The sequence below is a fragment of the Orycteropus afer genome, unplaced genomic scaffold, assembly GCF_000298275.1.
Source record: "Orycteropus afer afer isolate SDZICR_OR568_19922 unplaced genomic scaffold, OryAfe1.0 scaffold00490, whole genome shotgun sequence".
Classification (NCBI taxonomy): domain Eukaryota; kingdom Metazoa; phylum Chordata; class Mammalia; order Tubulidentata; family Orycteropodidae; genus Orycteropus; species Orycteropus afer.
The window spans coordinates 1,404,623-1,420,390 of record NW_006922077.1 but is presented as its reverse complement, the minus strand read 5'-3'; the positions used below and the strand labels follow the sequence as shown (position 1 = coordinate 1,420,390).

General features: G+C 45.6%; 2 protein-coding genes across 2 annotated transcripts in view; one reads left to right on the top strand and one right to left on the bottom strand.

The window, feature by feature from the left end:
* The window catches only part of GLS2 (glutaminase 2), a 22,000-nt gene extending 9,357 nt beyond the window's left edge, over positions 1-12,643 (top strand). The window contains exons 2-18 of the mRNA XM_007955134.2: positions 2,628-2,727; positions 4,620-4,741; positions 5,338-5,467; positions 6,006-6,085; positions 6,172-6,335; positions 6,559-6,617; positions 8,061-8,093; positions 8,391-8,449; positions 8,926-8,992; positions 9,123-9,173; positions 9,374-9,550; positions 10,388-10,519; positions 10,629-10,721; positions 10,880-10,941; positions 11,693-11,769; positions 12,297-12,360; positions 12,487-12,643. Coding sequence (XP_007953325.1) covers positions 2,628-2,727; positions 4,620-4,741; positions 5,338-5,467; positions 6,006-6,085; positions 6,172-6,335; positions 6,559-6,617; positions 8,061-8,093; positions 8,391-8,449; positions 8,926-8,992; positions 9,123-9,173; positions 9,374-9,550; positions 10,388-10,519; positions 10,629-10,721; positions 10,880-10,941; positions 11,693-11,769; positions 12,297-12,360; positions 12,487-12,643 — 1,627 coding nt within the window. The remainder of the gene's footprint in view (positions 1-2,627; positions 2,728-4,619; positions 4,742-5,337; positions 5,468-6,005; positions 6,086-6,171; positions 6,336-6,558; positions 6,618-8,060; positions 8,094-8,390; positions 8,450-8,925; positions 8,993-9,122; positions 9,174-9,373; positions 9,551-10,387; positions 10,520-10,628; positions 10,722-10,879; positions 10,942-11,692; positions 11,770-12,296; positions 12,361-12,486) is intronic.
* Positions 12,644-14,178: 1,535 nt separating this feature from the next.
* SPRYD4 (SPRY domain containing 4) lies at positions 14,179-15,162 on the bottom strand. The gene is made up of 2 exons (XM_007955133.2): positions 15,078-15,162; positions 14,179-14,717 (listed from the first exon to the last, which is right to left on the bottom strand). The coding sequence occupies exons 1-2, from the start codon at positions 15,160-15,162 to the stop codon at positions 14,179-14,181; spliced, it is 624 nt and encodes a 207-aa protein (XP_007953324.1).
* Between the last annotated feature and the right edge of the window lie 606 nt (positions 15,163-15,768).

Here is a 15,768-nt window from a genome sequence, read left to right as displayed (position 1 = left end):
CTGGCGGTTCAAACCCACCAGCCACTCCTCGGAAGGAAGGTTGGGCAATCCTACTTCCGTAGTGATACTGCCTCGGAAACCCAAGGAGGGGTCCCTATGAGTTGGGGCCGACTCGACGGCAAATAACAACAACAACATTGTAAATGGTATTGATTTCCTTATTTCCTTTTTAGCAGTCTCTTTGTTGGTGCAGGGAAATCCAAGTGATTTTTGTATGTTGATCTTGTATCCTGTCACTATGCTAAATCTCTCAATTAGTTCCAGTAGATTTTTTGCCAAGTCTCTTGGGTTTCCTATGTATAGGATCATATCATCACCAAATAGGGATAGTTTGACTTCTTCCTTACCAATTTGGATACCTTTGATTTCCCTTTCTTGCCTTATTGCCCTGGCTAGAACTTCCAATACAATGTTGAATAGAAGTGGTGATAGCAGGCATCCTTGTCTGGTTCCTGTTTGCAAGGGGAATGGTTTCAGTCTCTCTCCATTGAGAATAATGTTGGCTGTTTGTTTTGCATATATGCCCTTTATTATGTTGAGGAATATCCTTTCTATTCCTATTTTGCTGAGAGTTTTTATTAGGAATCAACATTTATTAGAAAATGTTGAATTTTATCAAATGCCTTTTCTACATTCATTGATAGGATCATGTGGTTCTTTTCCTTTATCTACTTAACTGATGGATTACATTGTTTTTCTAATGTTGAACCATCCTTGCATACCTGGTACAAACCCCACGTGATCATAATATATTATTTTTTTGATATATGGTTGTAGTCTATTGGCTAGGACTTTGTTGAAGGTTTTTGCATCTATATTCATGAGGGTTATTGGTAGGTAATTTTCCTTTTTAGTGATGTCTTTGCCTAGTTTTGGTATCAAGATTATGTTTGCTTCATAAAGTGAATTTGGGAGGATTCCATCCTTTGCTATGTTCTGGAATAGTGTGAGTAGGATTGGTGTCAGCTCTTCTCTGAACATTTGGTAGAATTCTCCAGTGAAACCATCTGGGCCAGGACTTTTTATTTTGTTGGTAATTTTTTTTATAACCTGTTCAATTTCTTCTTTTGTTATGGGTCTGATCAAATTTTCTACCTCAATCTGTCTTAGTTTAGGTATGTAGTATGTTTCTAGAAATCTGTCGATTTCTTCTAGATTTTCAAATTTGTTGGATGGTGTGGTAGTTCAGTTTCTGTGTCAACTTGGCTGGGCCTGGTTGAGTGGCTGGGGAGCTGGATGTAGTTATTCCCCATGATGGGACTGGTAATTAACTCTATGATAGAATCTACTATGAGCAGCTGAGTAGCTGCCTAGGGAATGTAGTCTGCTTCCTGTATATAAACAAAAGCCTTGCAGAATAATCTCTAGCCTGTAGCACACTTGGACCCTGCATGTAGCCGTGTCATTATTCAGCAGCCTGCCATGCTCTGCCGACCTTGGGACTTACAATGGACTTAAATTCATGGTCTGCCGTGTGGTTTGGTAACATTGGGACTGTGCCTTTTTACCTGTCAGCCTTGGGCTTGGCAGCCTCAGCAGCCAGCAGCTGAGTGAAGAAAAGCCTCTAGCTCCAGTGGGCCAGGAGCTGGAGGCAGAGCTGAAGCCCAGGGTTAAGGGACTTCCGCCTAGCCCCTAGAGGCTGGCACTTGGAACTTGGACTTAAAGCCTCCAAACTGTAAGAGAATAAACTCCTATTTGTTCAGCCATCCTGTCTGTGGTATATTCTTGTCAGAGCAACACTGATGATGTCAGGTTTTAAAGAGTTTTTAATACCATGTCAAGAAATAAGAACTTTATTCTGTAGGCACTGGAAAGTCACCAAAAGCTTTTATTAGAGAAGTGATGTTTGAGTTTTAGAAAATTAACTGGCATATCATGGAAGACGGACTGGGGAGCATATTGACAGGTAACAGATGACAAGGAGCTGGCGATAAAGAAGTATAATTTACAGAGCATCTACTATGTGTCAGATGGTTTTTCACAGAATGGTATCTTAAGCCTCATATCATCCATATGAAGCAGCCATTATTTATAGGTGAGGAAGCAAGTTTAGCAATGCTAAGTTAACCTGCCAAAGATTACAAAGCTATTTAAGAGGCAAGCTGTAATTCTTTCTTCGACGCCGTGCTGGCACAGGTGAAAAGGGGAAGAGTGGATTCTAGAGAAATTATGAAGATACATTCATCTAGTCTTATTGACCAACTAAATACGGGAGAAAAGTCTGGAAGCTGTCTAAATGATTTTATGTTTCCAGCTTGGCACCAGGGGGTGGCGTGGGTAATGCTATTAATTCAGATGGGAAACACAAGGAAGAAAAGAGAGATAAGATGACCTCAGGTTTGGACAAGTTGCCTCTGTAGTGACTGTGGGACATCTAGAAGTGGAGGTATGCAGAAGATAGCTAAAAATAAAAGATTTAAAGGTTAGTAGCAAAATAAGGCCAGACAATAAGATTTAAGATTTCTCAGGGCAGATGGAAAGTTAAAATTACAGGGATGGATCAGATGGCTCAGGAAGGAGGTGCAGAGTGAAGATACCCACCTACTTATAAACCTGTGTCCCAGGAGGAGATGCAGGGAGCAGTTCTCAGGCTCCTGCCCTCCTCTCCTGTCTCTGCCCCCAAATAGTGATTCATCAGAGAGTGGCATGCTGTCTCGCCTGGGTGATCTGCTCTTCTACACTGTTGCCGAGGGACAGGAACGAATTCCTATCCACAAGTTCACTACTGTAAGTTGCTGTCTAACCACTCAGAACCTTAGTCCCTTGGGATCTGTGGAAAGTGGGATAATGAGGGTAGAACACATGCAGGACAGCTAATGGGATGCTACATGAGGATGGAGAACAACAGATGATAGTAGATGCCTAGGCTGATGAGATAGTCCCATCCCAGTCTCATAGTGGGAAGATTGAACCTTCCAATTCAAACCATATTGTTGATTTGGGACTTTTACCTAAGGGGTTCAGAAGCCAGCTACCACTGTGAGAAAGGGCAAGAAACCCTTGTTAGCTTCAAAACTGCTTCATTCCTTCCTTTCTTACTCTTGTAACCCTATTGTTACTTGGTTCCACAATCAATACCAATGGAAGCAGCAGTCAAGAAATCAGATTGTATTGCATTATGCATATCTACTGCAAAAGACCTCTTTAGAGTGGTGAAAAGCAAAGATGTCTCTTTGAAGACTGAGGTGCGCCTAAGCCAAGCCATGATGTTTTCAATCGCCTCATATGCATGTGAAAGCTGGACAATGAATAAGGAAGATCCAAGAAGAGTTGAGGCTTTTGAGCTGTGTTGTTGGCAAAGAATACTGAAAGTACCATGGATTGCCAGAAGAACTAACAAATCTGTCCTGGAAGAAGTGCAGCCGGAATGCTCCTTGGAAGCAAGAATGGCCAGACTTCATCTCACCTACTTGGGTCATGTTGTCTGAAGGGACCATTCCCTGGAGAAGGATATCATGCTTAGTACAGTAAAAGGTCAGCAAAAAAGGGGAAGACCCTCAACAAGATGGATTGACACAGTGGCTGCAATGATGGGCTCAGGTATACCAAGGATTGTGAGGCTGACAAAGGACCAGGCAGTGTTCCATTCTGGTGTACATTGGGTCGCTATAAGTCGGAGCCAACTGGACGGCACCTAACCACAACAACAAACCCTATTGAAATAGTTGGTCGTTGTTGTTAGGTGCCTTTGAGTCAGTTCCAATTCACAGCCACCCTATGTTCAACAGAGCAAAACACTGCCTGGTTCTATGCCATCCTCACAATCTCTGCTATGCTTGAGCCCATGCCGCTACTGTGTCAATCCCATCTCACTTTTGAAGGTGTTCCCCTTTTTTGCTGACCATCTACTTTATCAGGCATGGTATATTTTTCCAGGGACTGATCCCATCTTGTAACATGACCACAGTATGTGAGACAAAGCCTGGCCATTCTCGCTTGCTTCTAAGGAACATTCTGTGTGTATTTCTTCCAAGAAAGATTGGTTTGTTCTTCTGGGAGTCCATGGTATTTTCAACATTCCTCTCCAACACCGCAATTCAAATGCATCAATTTTTCTTCAGTCTTCTTTATTCATTGTCCAGCTTTCACATGCATATAAGGTTACTGAAAATATTATGGCTTGGGTCAGGTGTACCTTAGTCTTAAAAGTGAAATCTTTGCTCTTTAATACTTTAAAGAGGTTTTTTTGCAGCAGACTTGTCCAGTACAGTATGTCATGGGAGTTGATTGTGGATCCAAGTAAAATGAAATCCCTGACAAATCTTTTCTCCATTTATTGTGATGTTGCTTATTGGTCCAGTTGTGAGGGTTTTTGTTTTATGTTGAGGTGTAGTCAACATAATTGTCAAGTCTGTCATACTGCTGTGGCTTGCATGTTGCTGTGATGCTGTATTTCAAACACCAGCAGAGTCACCATGGGGGACAGGTTTCAGCGGAGCCTCCAGACTAAAATTAGGAAGAAGGACATGGTGGTCCACTTTGGAAAAACTTGGCCCCTGGAAACCTTATGAATAATAGTAGCTGGAGTTGAGCAAATTGGGCATCTGCTGGGAAAGATTAATGGGAAAAGATTAAGGTCCTTGTTGCTGATCTTACCAGTCCTCTTCTTTCCCCTAAAGGCATTGAAGGCCACTGGTCTGCAGACGTCAGATCCCCGGCTCCGGGACTGCATGAGCCAGATGCGTCGTATGGTTCGAGAGTCCAGCAGTGGTGGCCTCTTAGACCGAGACCTCTTCCGAAAGTGAGGGCCCCAGAAACAGGGGCGCCACTCAACACTGTTCTGTGGAATCATAGAATATTAGAGAGGGATTCTGGGGATCATATAGTTCAACCCCTCATTTTATTACTTATTACCTAAGTAATACAGGAATGTGTATATATTCATTATAAAAGGTCAGACAATACAGAAACACTTGCCTTCTTTTCTCCCCCTCCCTAATCCCAGCCCCCTTCCCTAGAAGTAAACTTTAACAGATTAGTGGGTATCTTCTAGATAATATTTTATCTATATCTTTACATACCAATAGGAATATATGTAAACATACATGTATGATGTAGAATTTTTCTAATATAAATGTGACATTCTATATGTATTATTTTGGTATTTTTTTCTCCTAATACTGTATCTTGGGTTTTCTTTCCGTATCATTCCTTACAACCCATTTCAGAGATGAGGAAACTAAGATTCAGAGAGATAAAGTGACTTGCTAAAGGTCAAAGAGCTATTTGTCCCAAATCTGATGACTACTCACCACCCTCTTGATTCCCACCTTCCTTGGCTCCAGAATGAGTCACAGCCACATCTTCCAGCCCCTAACAGTCATGTCTGGGATCCAGGTGTGTGAGCAGCAACATTGTGCTCCTGACCCAGGCATTCCGAAAGAAGTTTGTCATCCCTGATTTTGAGGAGTTCACGGGCCATGTGGATCGCATCTTTGAGGATGCCAAAGAGCTCACTGGAGGCAAAGTGAGGGCCAGAGGACTACGGGAGGGATGAGGGCTCGGGGCCAGACGTGCCTTGCTTCTCAGAAATTTCCCGGGGCTGTGATTCCTAAAGCTGACAGGTGAAGCAAAATCTCTAAAAATGGAGACAAGGGTTTTATGTGTTTCTGGGGCCCTGTACATGTGATTCCTAAAAAAGGGGGGGGCTCTGAGGTTCTTATGGGACAACTGGCATAGGGAGTCTGTAGAGGTTTAAAACGAACCTATTGAGTAAGTAAGCCTAAGAACCAAAAGAGGGAAGCTGGCCCCCAAATTCTCCCCTTTTACCTCCCATGGGCTTTACTGCCATCCTTACAGAATGGGGCCACAGAAGGATAAGGCTCTTTAGGACTTAGGGCTTAAGTATCTCTGTGAGCAACAGGCTGGAAGGGATCCCCTTTTCCCTGTAGGAGCCAGAGTTTTTGTTTTTTTTTTTGAAGGATTCCTGACCCTAAGCCTCAGCTTTCTTCTCCCCCTCCCTATTCATCTTTATCCTGTCTCTTTTCTCTCCCACTTGTGCCCAGGTGGCGGCCTACATCCCTCAGCTGGCCAAGTCAAACCCAGACCTCTGGGGAACCTCCTTATGCACCGTGGATGGTCAGCGGTAAGATGCTGGGTGAGAAGAGGAAAAGGCAGGGCACAGGATCAGAACAAACGGTGACCACTTCTGTGTCACTTATCTGCCTGCAGGCACTCTGTGGGCCACACCAAGATCCCTTTCTGCCTGCAGTCTTGTGTGAAGCCCCTCACCTATGCCATCTCTGTAAGCACCCTAGGCACTGACTATGTGCACAAGTTCGTGGGCAAGGAGCCCAGCGGCCTACGCTACAACAAGCTCTCCCTCAATGAGGAAGGTGAATGCCACCAGGGCTCAGTGGGTGCCCCCTTCTCCTAATCCCCACCCCTATCTTAGCCTGCCTTTTTTTTACCCCCTCTGGCATTCCTGATTAGCCTGGTCATTCCTTCCTCCCCAGCAAAGAAATCTTTCTTGTTTAACCTAACCTGCAGAGTGAACAGGCTGGAAAGGAAACTTTGCAAAGTGGCTGATAAGACTCTGGGTGGCTTATATTTCCCCAGGAATCCCCCATAACCCCATGGTCAATGCTGGTGCCATTGTCGTGAGCTCCCTGATCAAGGTCAGTGCTGTCCTAGACTTCTGGAAGGTACTGTTCTATAAGCCCCCTTGTTTCTGTATCTCTCCTATCTGCCTAGCTCTTCAGGGAAATTGTGGGCCCTGATTCCTTTGAGGGTTCCAGGAGGCATGTGAGAGCACAGCAGGGACCTCATGTTACACTGAGAATGTTAATAAAAAGAACACCATTCCCCACTCCCCACCCCCACAAACACACAAGGTTCCCTGCCCCCACCCATAAGTCTAGAGCCCAGAGCTTCCTGGCCTTAGAGAAGTAAGCAGGTCCTGACCCCTGCCTAAGACCAAGGGCCAAATGCCAGAGACAGGGGGAGGACAGGACCATTAGGTGCTGATTGGCCACTTCTGGGTGAGGGACACACGGAAGGAAGGGTGAATGTCCAGGCTATTCACGTCACCTGGAGCTGCGAGTTGGCCTTGAGCAAGGGTGTCAGGCTGGCCCATCAGCTGCAGGTCTCTCAGGGCTTGAGCAAGAACCTGGGAGCAGTGTGGGCAGTAACACTCTGTAGCCAATCACAGCCTGTCCTGGGGAAGGTGGTGCCAGGAACCCTCCCCCCAGAGGCTGGGGTGTCCTCTTCATGAGTCCCTATGGTGTTAACTCTGTAGTTGACCCATGCAGGAAGCTCTCAGGCTGGGGGAGGAGATCAGGCAGAGACTCCCTCCTTTTTCTGTGATGGCTCTATCTTTAACATTTTATCTGGGATCTGCCTCATCCCTTCTCCATCTAAGCGGGCCCTATTAGACGTAACTCTGTAGCTTATTTTAGTTATTAGTATAATTGAATATTATATGCAACAGACACCTTTGTCTCATTCTTGTCCCTCATTCTAGTCTTAGAAATGGGTATGGGAGTCAGGGATGGGCTAGAGTAAGGTTCTAGCATGGAGTGTAAGAAATAGGGATGGGAATCAGTGATGGGGTGAGGGTTATGAATAAGGGTAGGACTTGGGGATGGAACTGGAGGTCAGGAAAATGGAAGGGGGGGGCAGGTTAGGGATGAGGGCTGGAATTGAGAATGAAAGAGGGAGTGAGACTCATACGTGGTTTTTGGTTTTGGGAGTCTTGGCAAGGAAGGGGCCAGACACAAAGCATCACACTGCTTCTCTCAGTACCTACTAAATAGAAAGGGAACAAATTACTTCACAAAGTAAACAAATATTAATGAAAGGCTCAGAGAAACCTGGAAGGCTCATATCTGTATACTCAGTACTTAATAAATCTAAATGGTTTGATTTATAAGATGAGCACATATGTATGGATACAAAAAAGGTCTTGGTTGCAAAAAAGAAAGAGAAAGTCATTGTAAAATTAACGTATTTCCAATATTTCCAGTAGCAAACCAGTCTAACTCCACTAGTTCCTTCTGACCCTCCCCTCTGGTCATCCTCTCCAGGCTCGAATATCAATCTCTCTCTCTCTCTCTCTGCAGATGGACTGTAACAAAGCAGAGAAGTTTGATTTTGTAAGTTACTTTGCTATCCTCAGCCCCTGGCTGCTTTCCTCCCTGGTATGTTCCTGGTATGTTGTCCTCTCCGGCTGCCTCAGTGCCTGGTCTCACCCCACTACACAGCAGCCCATACTAGAAGCCTATTCCAGAGTGGGACTCCGTGGGCCTCAGAGGGAAGCCTCATCAGGTCCCTACCCTCTCGAACCAGGTTGGGATGAGGACTAAGAAGTTCAGAAGGGCTAGTCAGCCTGGTGTGTGTGTAGTAGGGTCCTCAGTCACCGGGGACCTCCCATGCCCCCTCTTCTCTTCTAGGTGTTGCAGTATCTGAACAAAATGGCTGGATACGAATATATAGGTTTCAGCAATGCCACGTAAGGCCTATCAGAGGATTGGCTTCAATGCATTATGTGTGTTTGAGGAGGGGGTTGGAGAGAAGGGGTCGAGAGAGAGACTCTTAATAAGAAATCCCGGGAGAACTTTGGCCTCCCAGGTTCCTCTGAACCATTTTATTAACATGTTTACTTTGTGAAATAATTTGTTCCATTTCTGTTTAATAGCAGTGAGAAAGGCAGCATGATGGTTTGTGGCTAGGCCCTTTCAAAGTGAAAAACCTCACCAATTTTCCTAGACTGTAGGATTTTTTTGTGTTTTTTTTTTTCACACGTTACTATGCCCAGTGTTTGCTCAGGCTCAGAAGTTCCCTCTAGTATTAGTCAGAATCTATAAAGGAGCCAATTTAGTTTAACACCTGCGATATAGTCCTCTCTCTCAGGGAAGGTGTTTTTTTCCCCTTCTCCCCACACCCATCTCAGATTTTAAGTACTAAGTTGGGTGCTTACTTCTTCAGATTCCAGTCCGAGAAGGAAACGGGGGATCGAAATTATGCCATTGGCTATTATCTCAAGGAAAAGAAGGTAATTGGGAGAGAAAGTCCTTGGGAATTCATTCTGTGGCTGGTGGCAGGGCAGAAGGGACTTTGGCTGAGATCCTGGTGGCATGAAAGGGGCTGCTAATGGCCTGAACAGAAATGCTCTTTCCTTGCAGTGCTTTCCTAAGGGGGTGGACATGATGGCTGCCCTTGATCTCTACTTCCAGGTAAGCAGACACTGCCACTTAGCTGGGCTAAGGGAACCTAACAGACTGCCCTCCTTGCTTGAATGTCTCCAGTGGTTCTGCTGTCCTTCAGAAATCACAGGGGAACTTGTCAGGAGATGTAGGTGCCAAGCATACTGCTCTACACCCAAGCGCATGGTGTTCAGGGCATACCACACCTCACCTCTCCCTTGTCTCCACAGCTGTGCTCTGTGGAGGTCACCTGTGAATCAGGCAGTGTCATGGCAGCCACCCTCGCCAATGGGGGGATCTGCCCCATCACAGGAGAGAGTGTGCTGAGCGCTGAAGCAGTGCGCAACACACTCAGCCTCATGCATTCCTGTGGCATGTACGACTTCTCTGGCCAGTTTGCCTTCCATGTGAGTGTTTCTGGCCCTGCTACCCATTTTCCATGAGCCCTGTGCTGAGAAAAAAAGACAAGGAGTCTCTGAAGCTTGTTCTTGCCTCTCTTTCACCAACTTCCAGCCAGGCAGTTAGAGTGAGAATCCTCAGGGGAGTTTGTCAAACACACCAAGTTTTTACACACACACACACACACAATGTTTCAGCTTAGAACCACTCTTCTGCTGCCCTCCTTCAGGTCTCAGCTTAGATGGAATTTCCTGGGAGGCTTTTTGACCACCCTGTTTAAAAGGAATCACCATGATTCTGTATCACAGCACCTTAAATCTTTTCTTCTCGGTGTTTATAAGCTGTAATTGTCGGTTTACCTGTTTAATGTTTCTCTCCCACTACCAGATAAAAGTTAAATGAGGGCCTTTGTCCTAATTCTCCTATGACTTCCAGCCCAAGGTTGATAACTCAATACCTTTCCTGACTGAGTCAGTGAAATTAAGGGGGACAAGGACAGGTGTAGGAGTAAGAAAAGCAGCTGATAACCAACCAAAAGGTTGAGGAATGTGGTGGTTCTCACCCATACAATCATTTGCAATACCCTAATTTATTAAGGAGCTCGGTTGGTGTAGTAAAGTCATTTGGCTTTTAACCAAAAGGTCAGTGGTTTGAACCCACCAGCTGCTCTGCAGAACACTGGGACAATCTGCTTCTATAAATTACAGCCTTGGGAACCCAGTGGGGGTCACTGTGAGTTGGAATCGATTCGATGGCAGTGAGTTTGGGTTTTTTAAAAAAAACTTGTTTATTAACTCAGATTTGGGGCACGCCCAGCTCATCCTCAGCTCTGCTCTGTCCCCCAGGTGGGCCTACCAGCCAAGTCAGCTGTGTCAGGAGCCATCTTGCTGGTGGTACCAAATGTCATGGGAATGATGTGTCTGTCACCGCCACTGGACAAGCTGGGGAATAGCCACAGGGGCATTAGCTTCTGCCAGGTCAGTTGTTTTACATATAGTATTTCAAATTTTTCAATGAATAAAGAAATTTTGAGCTTCTACTAAGCACACGGAGTAAATAAGCATTATCTCTGGCTTATAATTCTAGAAGTTGGTGTCTCTCTTCAATTTCCACAACTATGACAACCTGAGGCACTGTGCTCGGAAGTTAGACCCACGGCGTGAAGGGGGAGAAGTTCGGGTAGGAAAATCCCAGGTGGCTTGTAAGAAAATTTCAGAATAGAACATTCTATAACAATTCAGTAATACCCTTGGCTAAGCATCGTGGGAGGCGGGTCACAGGGTAGAGCTGGGTTCAGAGTCACAAGTAATCTCAGGTGGGTATGATTTGTTTTCTAGAACAAGACTGTGGTAAACCTGTTATTTGCTGCCTATAGTGGAGATGTCTCAGCTCTTCGAAGGTACTTCTATCGTGACTAAATAAACACAATAAAACACTCCTGGTCAAAGATCTCATTAGGAGGCAAATAATAAAATATATCCCTGGGTTACAAATGAGATCAGTTCCTGTGCCTTTAAAGAATTTGTAGGTAAGTTGGTGCTTATAGTTCTTAGCATTACTTTAGTGCAAGAATAGGCTCAAAGCCTTTTCCATGATTTAAAACCTGCAAGTGAACGTGATTGTGATGAAGAATTTGTTGTGAATAGGGGCTGGATCAAAGTGAGGACATATTTATATACCATTAAAGGGTAAGTAGGTATTGTCAGAAGTTTGTAACCTGGGGACTGCTTGTAAGTGCTTCAGCTGTGAAGTCAGACAAAGACTGCATTTAAATATTTTAAAAATATATATATACAGTATCTGCCTCATGGTTAAGAACTTAATAGTAGCTACTACCGTTATTAACCTGGTGATAAGAGCTAAGCCTAAGACAAGGACAGCCTAAAATGGATCCCCAACACCAACAAATGTCCTGGACACCTACTATAGGTAGTTGACAATGATGTTTCTGGAATTATCACACTCCCATCTTTCTGATGGAGGTATAACAGTCTCATCTTGATACAGAACAAGGATTATGCAGGACCTACAGATCTTGGCACAAGCTCTGTTTTACTTTTTCTGGAACTCATCCAGACCAACTCTGCAGAAAGGACACTAGTGAGTCTAGGCTGATCTGAGTCATACCAGCTGCTTTCCACTACCCTCAGGTTTGCCTTATCAGCCATGGACATGGAACAGAAAGACTATGACTCCCGCACAGCCCTGCATGTTGCTGCAGCTGAAGGTATTTGAAGTATTAAGTAAGAGAGGAAACAGACTGTCAGACCATAACCCACTGCTGTCAATTCTGACTCATAGTGACCCTACAGGACAGAGTAGAACTGCCCTTGGGGTTTCCAAGGCTATAACCTTTATGGAAGCAAACTGCCAAAACTTTCTCACAGAGAAGCTGGTGGGTTTGAACCACTGAGCTTTCAGATAGCAGCCGAGCTGTCACACTGCACCAACAGGCCTCCCTGTAAAATCGTATATATTCCATACCCTTAGCTAGCTTGGTCTTCCTTTTCTACAAAGAGAACTTCCATTTTATGTGTCCTCAAAGTTACAGAGGCAGTAACTGGTTTTGTCCAGATGCCCTTTAGATTGCAGCCAGATGACTGCTGGGTGTTACAGGGAGCAAAATGAGGAGAGACCTTTTTTTTTTTTTTTTCCCCTCTTGATACAGACCCCAGCTACCAAGGGTGTGCACCACACTAACACCAAAGGGTTCAGATCTGTACTGTCTCATTTTCCTTCTGTCTGTATTCCCAGGACACACTGAAGTTGTTAAGTTTCTGATTGAGGCCTGCAAAGTGAATCCTTTTGTCAAGGACAGGTGAGTAAGCTTAAGCTAGGGGGATGGGGGGACAGCATGCCCACCACTACCCTCAGCCACCGTGCATGTATACAACCGCTGCACTCTCAATGTCTTCGCTTCCTGATGGTGGTCTTTGCTCCTCAGGTGGGGCAACATTCCCCTGGATGATGCTGTGCAGTTCAACCACTTGGAGGTGGTCAAGCTGCTTCAAGATTACCAGGACTCCTACACACCATCCGAGACTCAGGCTGAGGCAGTGGCAGAGGCCCTGTCCAAAGAGAACTTAGAAAGCATGGTGTGAGCAGAGGGCATGGACACAGTCCCTCAAGGAAAGGCACGAGCTGGCCACATACTTAACCCATAACCACCAAAAATGTTATGGAGAGCTATACTGCTTCAGTGAGGACCAAGAAAGTCATTTGGTGACTGAGGCCAATGCTTTCTGTGAGAGTCAAAATACCCCATTCCCTTGATAGACAGGGTGCAGAAAAGGGTCTCAGTAGACACTTGCAAGTGATCTACCCACAGAGACTGGACTTGAGGTATAGCCTAAAGGCTTGGCCCACTCAAAACCACCCCAGGTCCCCTCTTCCTCTACCTAAAGAAACCATCCTGACAGATACTGATGGAGGGGGTCCAGCTACCATACACATGTGTATACATATCCCAGAGGAAGAGAGAGGAGGGCCTATGCACCTGGAGAGATCTGCCCCATTAGCCAGGACATGCTGCTACTGCTAACAGCATTTTTATAGACAGAGAAAGTATTTTGTGGTCAAATAAACTTTAATTATACAAATTATTTTTGCTAAGCCCAGCCCTTCTCCTTCTCTCCTACGGGTATCCAGCTGTATCGCCATTATAGAAGGTAGAAAAGATGGAACTGCTGGATCAGACAGGGCCCAAACAATACATATTTCACATACATACTCAATTCACCCCACCTGGTTTTCCCTGACTCCAAATACTACTTTAGGTTAATCTGCCGCAGAAGGGGGATAGGAACTTGGGTCTGAGCAGGCCCCAAAATAGATAGTATTAAACTTCAGGCTTCCCTCTGTAAGTTCCAACTGTGGAAAAAATTGAAAAAGAATTTATCAAGAGTCAACACTTTCTAGCTCTAACACCCTAGATTATCTCCCAAGTGTCTCTTCCCTGTTGGTCACAATTGTAACTAGTACAATGATTGTAATGGATTGGCCAGGTATCAGAGGTGTGCAGATTAAGGCAAATGGACTCAGAGTGGGGATAGCTGCAGCTGTGTGGGGCTGAGGATCTGTGACACTGAGGTACCAGGGGAAGGGCTCTGTTCTCTGACAAAATGAGTCAAAACACTTGCTGAGTGAGCCAGAACCTAGATTTTGCATGTGCTATAGAGAAAGCACCAAATCACTGACCACTCCTCCAGCCAGAGGTAGAAAGGATTTACTCTGGAGAGATTTGGTAAAGCTCCAATACACAAAACTTGTATGTAGGCAAGGGAGGAAGGGCTATAGTGATGAATAAATTCCAACAAAGCTGAAAAGACACACCCAGAACTGAATACAGTCAGAAGGTCTGGGCCCAGGGAGGCAGAGAGATGAAGGAAGTAAGGGAAAACACCCATGGTAACCTGGGAAACTGGCATAGTTTGGGGGTGGAGTGGGAGGAAGAGTGTGGCTGTTGAGCCTAGCTTTCACAGGGTAGGGGAGAGGAAGTTGGCTGGGATATTGCACAGAGGACCCAACAGTGAACTGGGAGCTACAGGCTGCTTGGGGCAAAGTATAAAGGAGGCTTTTAACACTTTCAATAGAAGACTGGCCAAGAACATGATTAGGGCCACCAGTGATGGACAAATTAGAGACCCTCTGGCACCTCAAGCCCTGAATGGGTCAACAGCTCTCCATCCCAAAGAGCAAAGGCAGGTACTACTGGACCCCGGAAATCTGTCTGTAGTGTGTGGACCACAATGACTCGGCTCACATCCACCAGGCTCAGCTTCTGGGCCTCATAGTCCAGCAGCAGCCCCACCTTCTCTGGCTGCCCGATGCCCTCAATTGGGGTTTTCTCCTTGATCAACATGGTGTACCACTTGCGCTGTGCATAGGTGAACACCCAGGAATGATCATCAATACCAATGCAGCTATCCCGGGATATGTCCACATCTGCCACTCCTATCCGGAACTGCTGGGAGCGCTTAACTGTCACTTCCCAGTAGTGCCTGCCGCTGGTGACCGCTGTGTCTGCCAGCACCACTGCCCACTCCCGGAAGCGCTCCACATTCAGGGCCACCTTGGTGGGCTCCAATCCCACCAGGCCATATTTGACACCTGTGTCTCCTTTGAAGAGTGCCAGACTGCTGTGGGCAGTTTTTTCTTCCAGTTTGAAACTGATGCCTGCGGGCAGAGCAAAAAGAATCGATGATGACGGGCCAGAACCCTAGGACTGGTGGTATATAACAATGTGAAGTAGTCATGAGATAACGAGGAAACAAGGAAGAGTATGAATTCAAGGAGGAAACTGAGTCGGGGGATCGCTTTGGTATGGACGGCCCCAGGAGTTGAAAAGCTCGGACTGGGGAAGCTCCGTGATTTAAACCATTAGATGGTTTTCCAAATTTGAAATATCAAAACCAACACAGACCGGGAAGAGTGGCCCAGGAGTGCGGAAATTGCTTCTTGCAGCTGGGCCTGGGAGCGACAGACGGAAACCTTTCCATTCTAGAAGCAAAAGGAGGTAAAAAGAGAGAACCCTACCTCTCCGGGCTTCCGCGACAGCAATTCCCAATCGTTTGGCTCCCCAGCTGCACAAGCGCAAAGAACGTGCAAAGGGCAGCGCCATCTTGCACCACGGATAAACAAGGCACACCCCCAAACCGAGACCCAGGGATCAGCCCAACTGACTCTCCTCCACGTGGTCCGCAGGAGCAGGCCGCGCAGTGTGATGACGTAGGGGAGCCACGCCCATGAGGGACGCACCAGTTTAATGATAACCTGGAAGTTTATTCCATGGAGGAATGCTGTGTAATTGCTCGCATTTGAACAAAATAGAGCCTTTAGGGAGATGGGGTGGCATTATGGTTAAGAGCATAAATTTAAGAATTAAACAATTGAACTCGAACTTGGCTTCACTGTGTAACTTCGGACAAATCATTTCTCTTGAATTTTCTCATTTGTAAAATAGAAATCATATCCAGCTCTTTAAACTCAAAAACCTAACTCACTGTCATCCAGGCGATTCCGACTCCTACCGATCCCCAATGGGTTTCCGAGGCGGTCAGTCTTTACCGAAGTAGATTGTCCCATCTTCCTTCCGCTGGGATGCAGCTGGAATGTTTGAACCGCTAACCTTCTGGTTAGCGGTCAAATGCCTTGGACACTGTGCCACCAGAGCTCCTATCCAGCTCTTAGACCTTAGTAAAAATTAAATGAGAATCAGGTAGAATAT

What these genes read in the sequence shown, in the direction of transcription:
- SPRYD4 (XM_007955133.2), bottom strand. Translation starts at nt 15,162, where the DNA reads ATGGCGCTGCCCTTTGCACGTTCTTTGCGCTTGTGCAGCTGGGGAGCC. An exon ending in TGTCGCGGAAGCCCGGAGAG is followed by an intron (nt 14,718 to 15,077) that starts GTAGGGTTCTCT and finishes CTCTGCCCGCAG; the next exon opens with GCATCAGTTTCAAACTGGAA.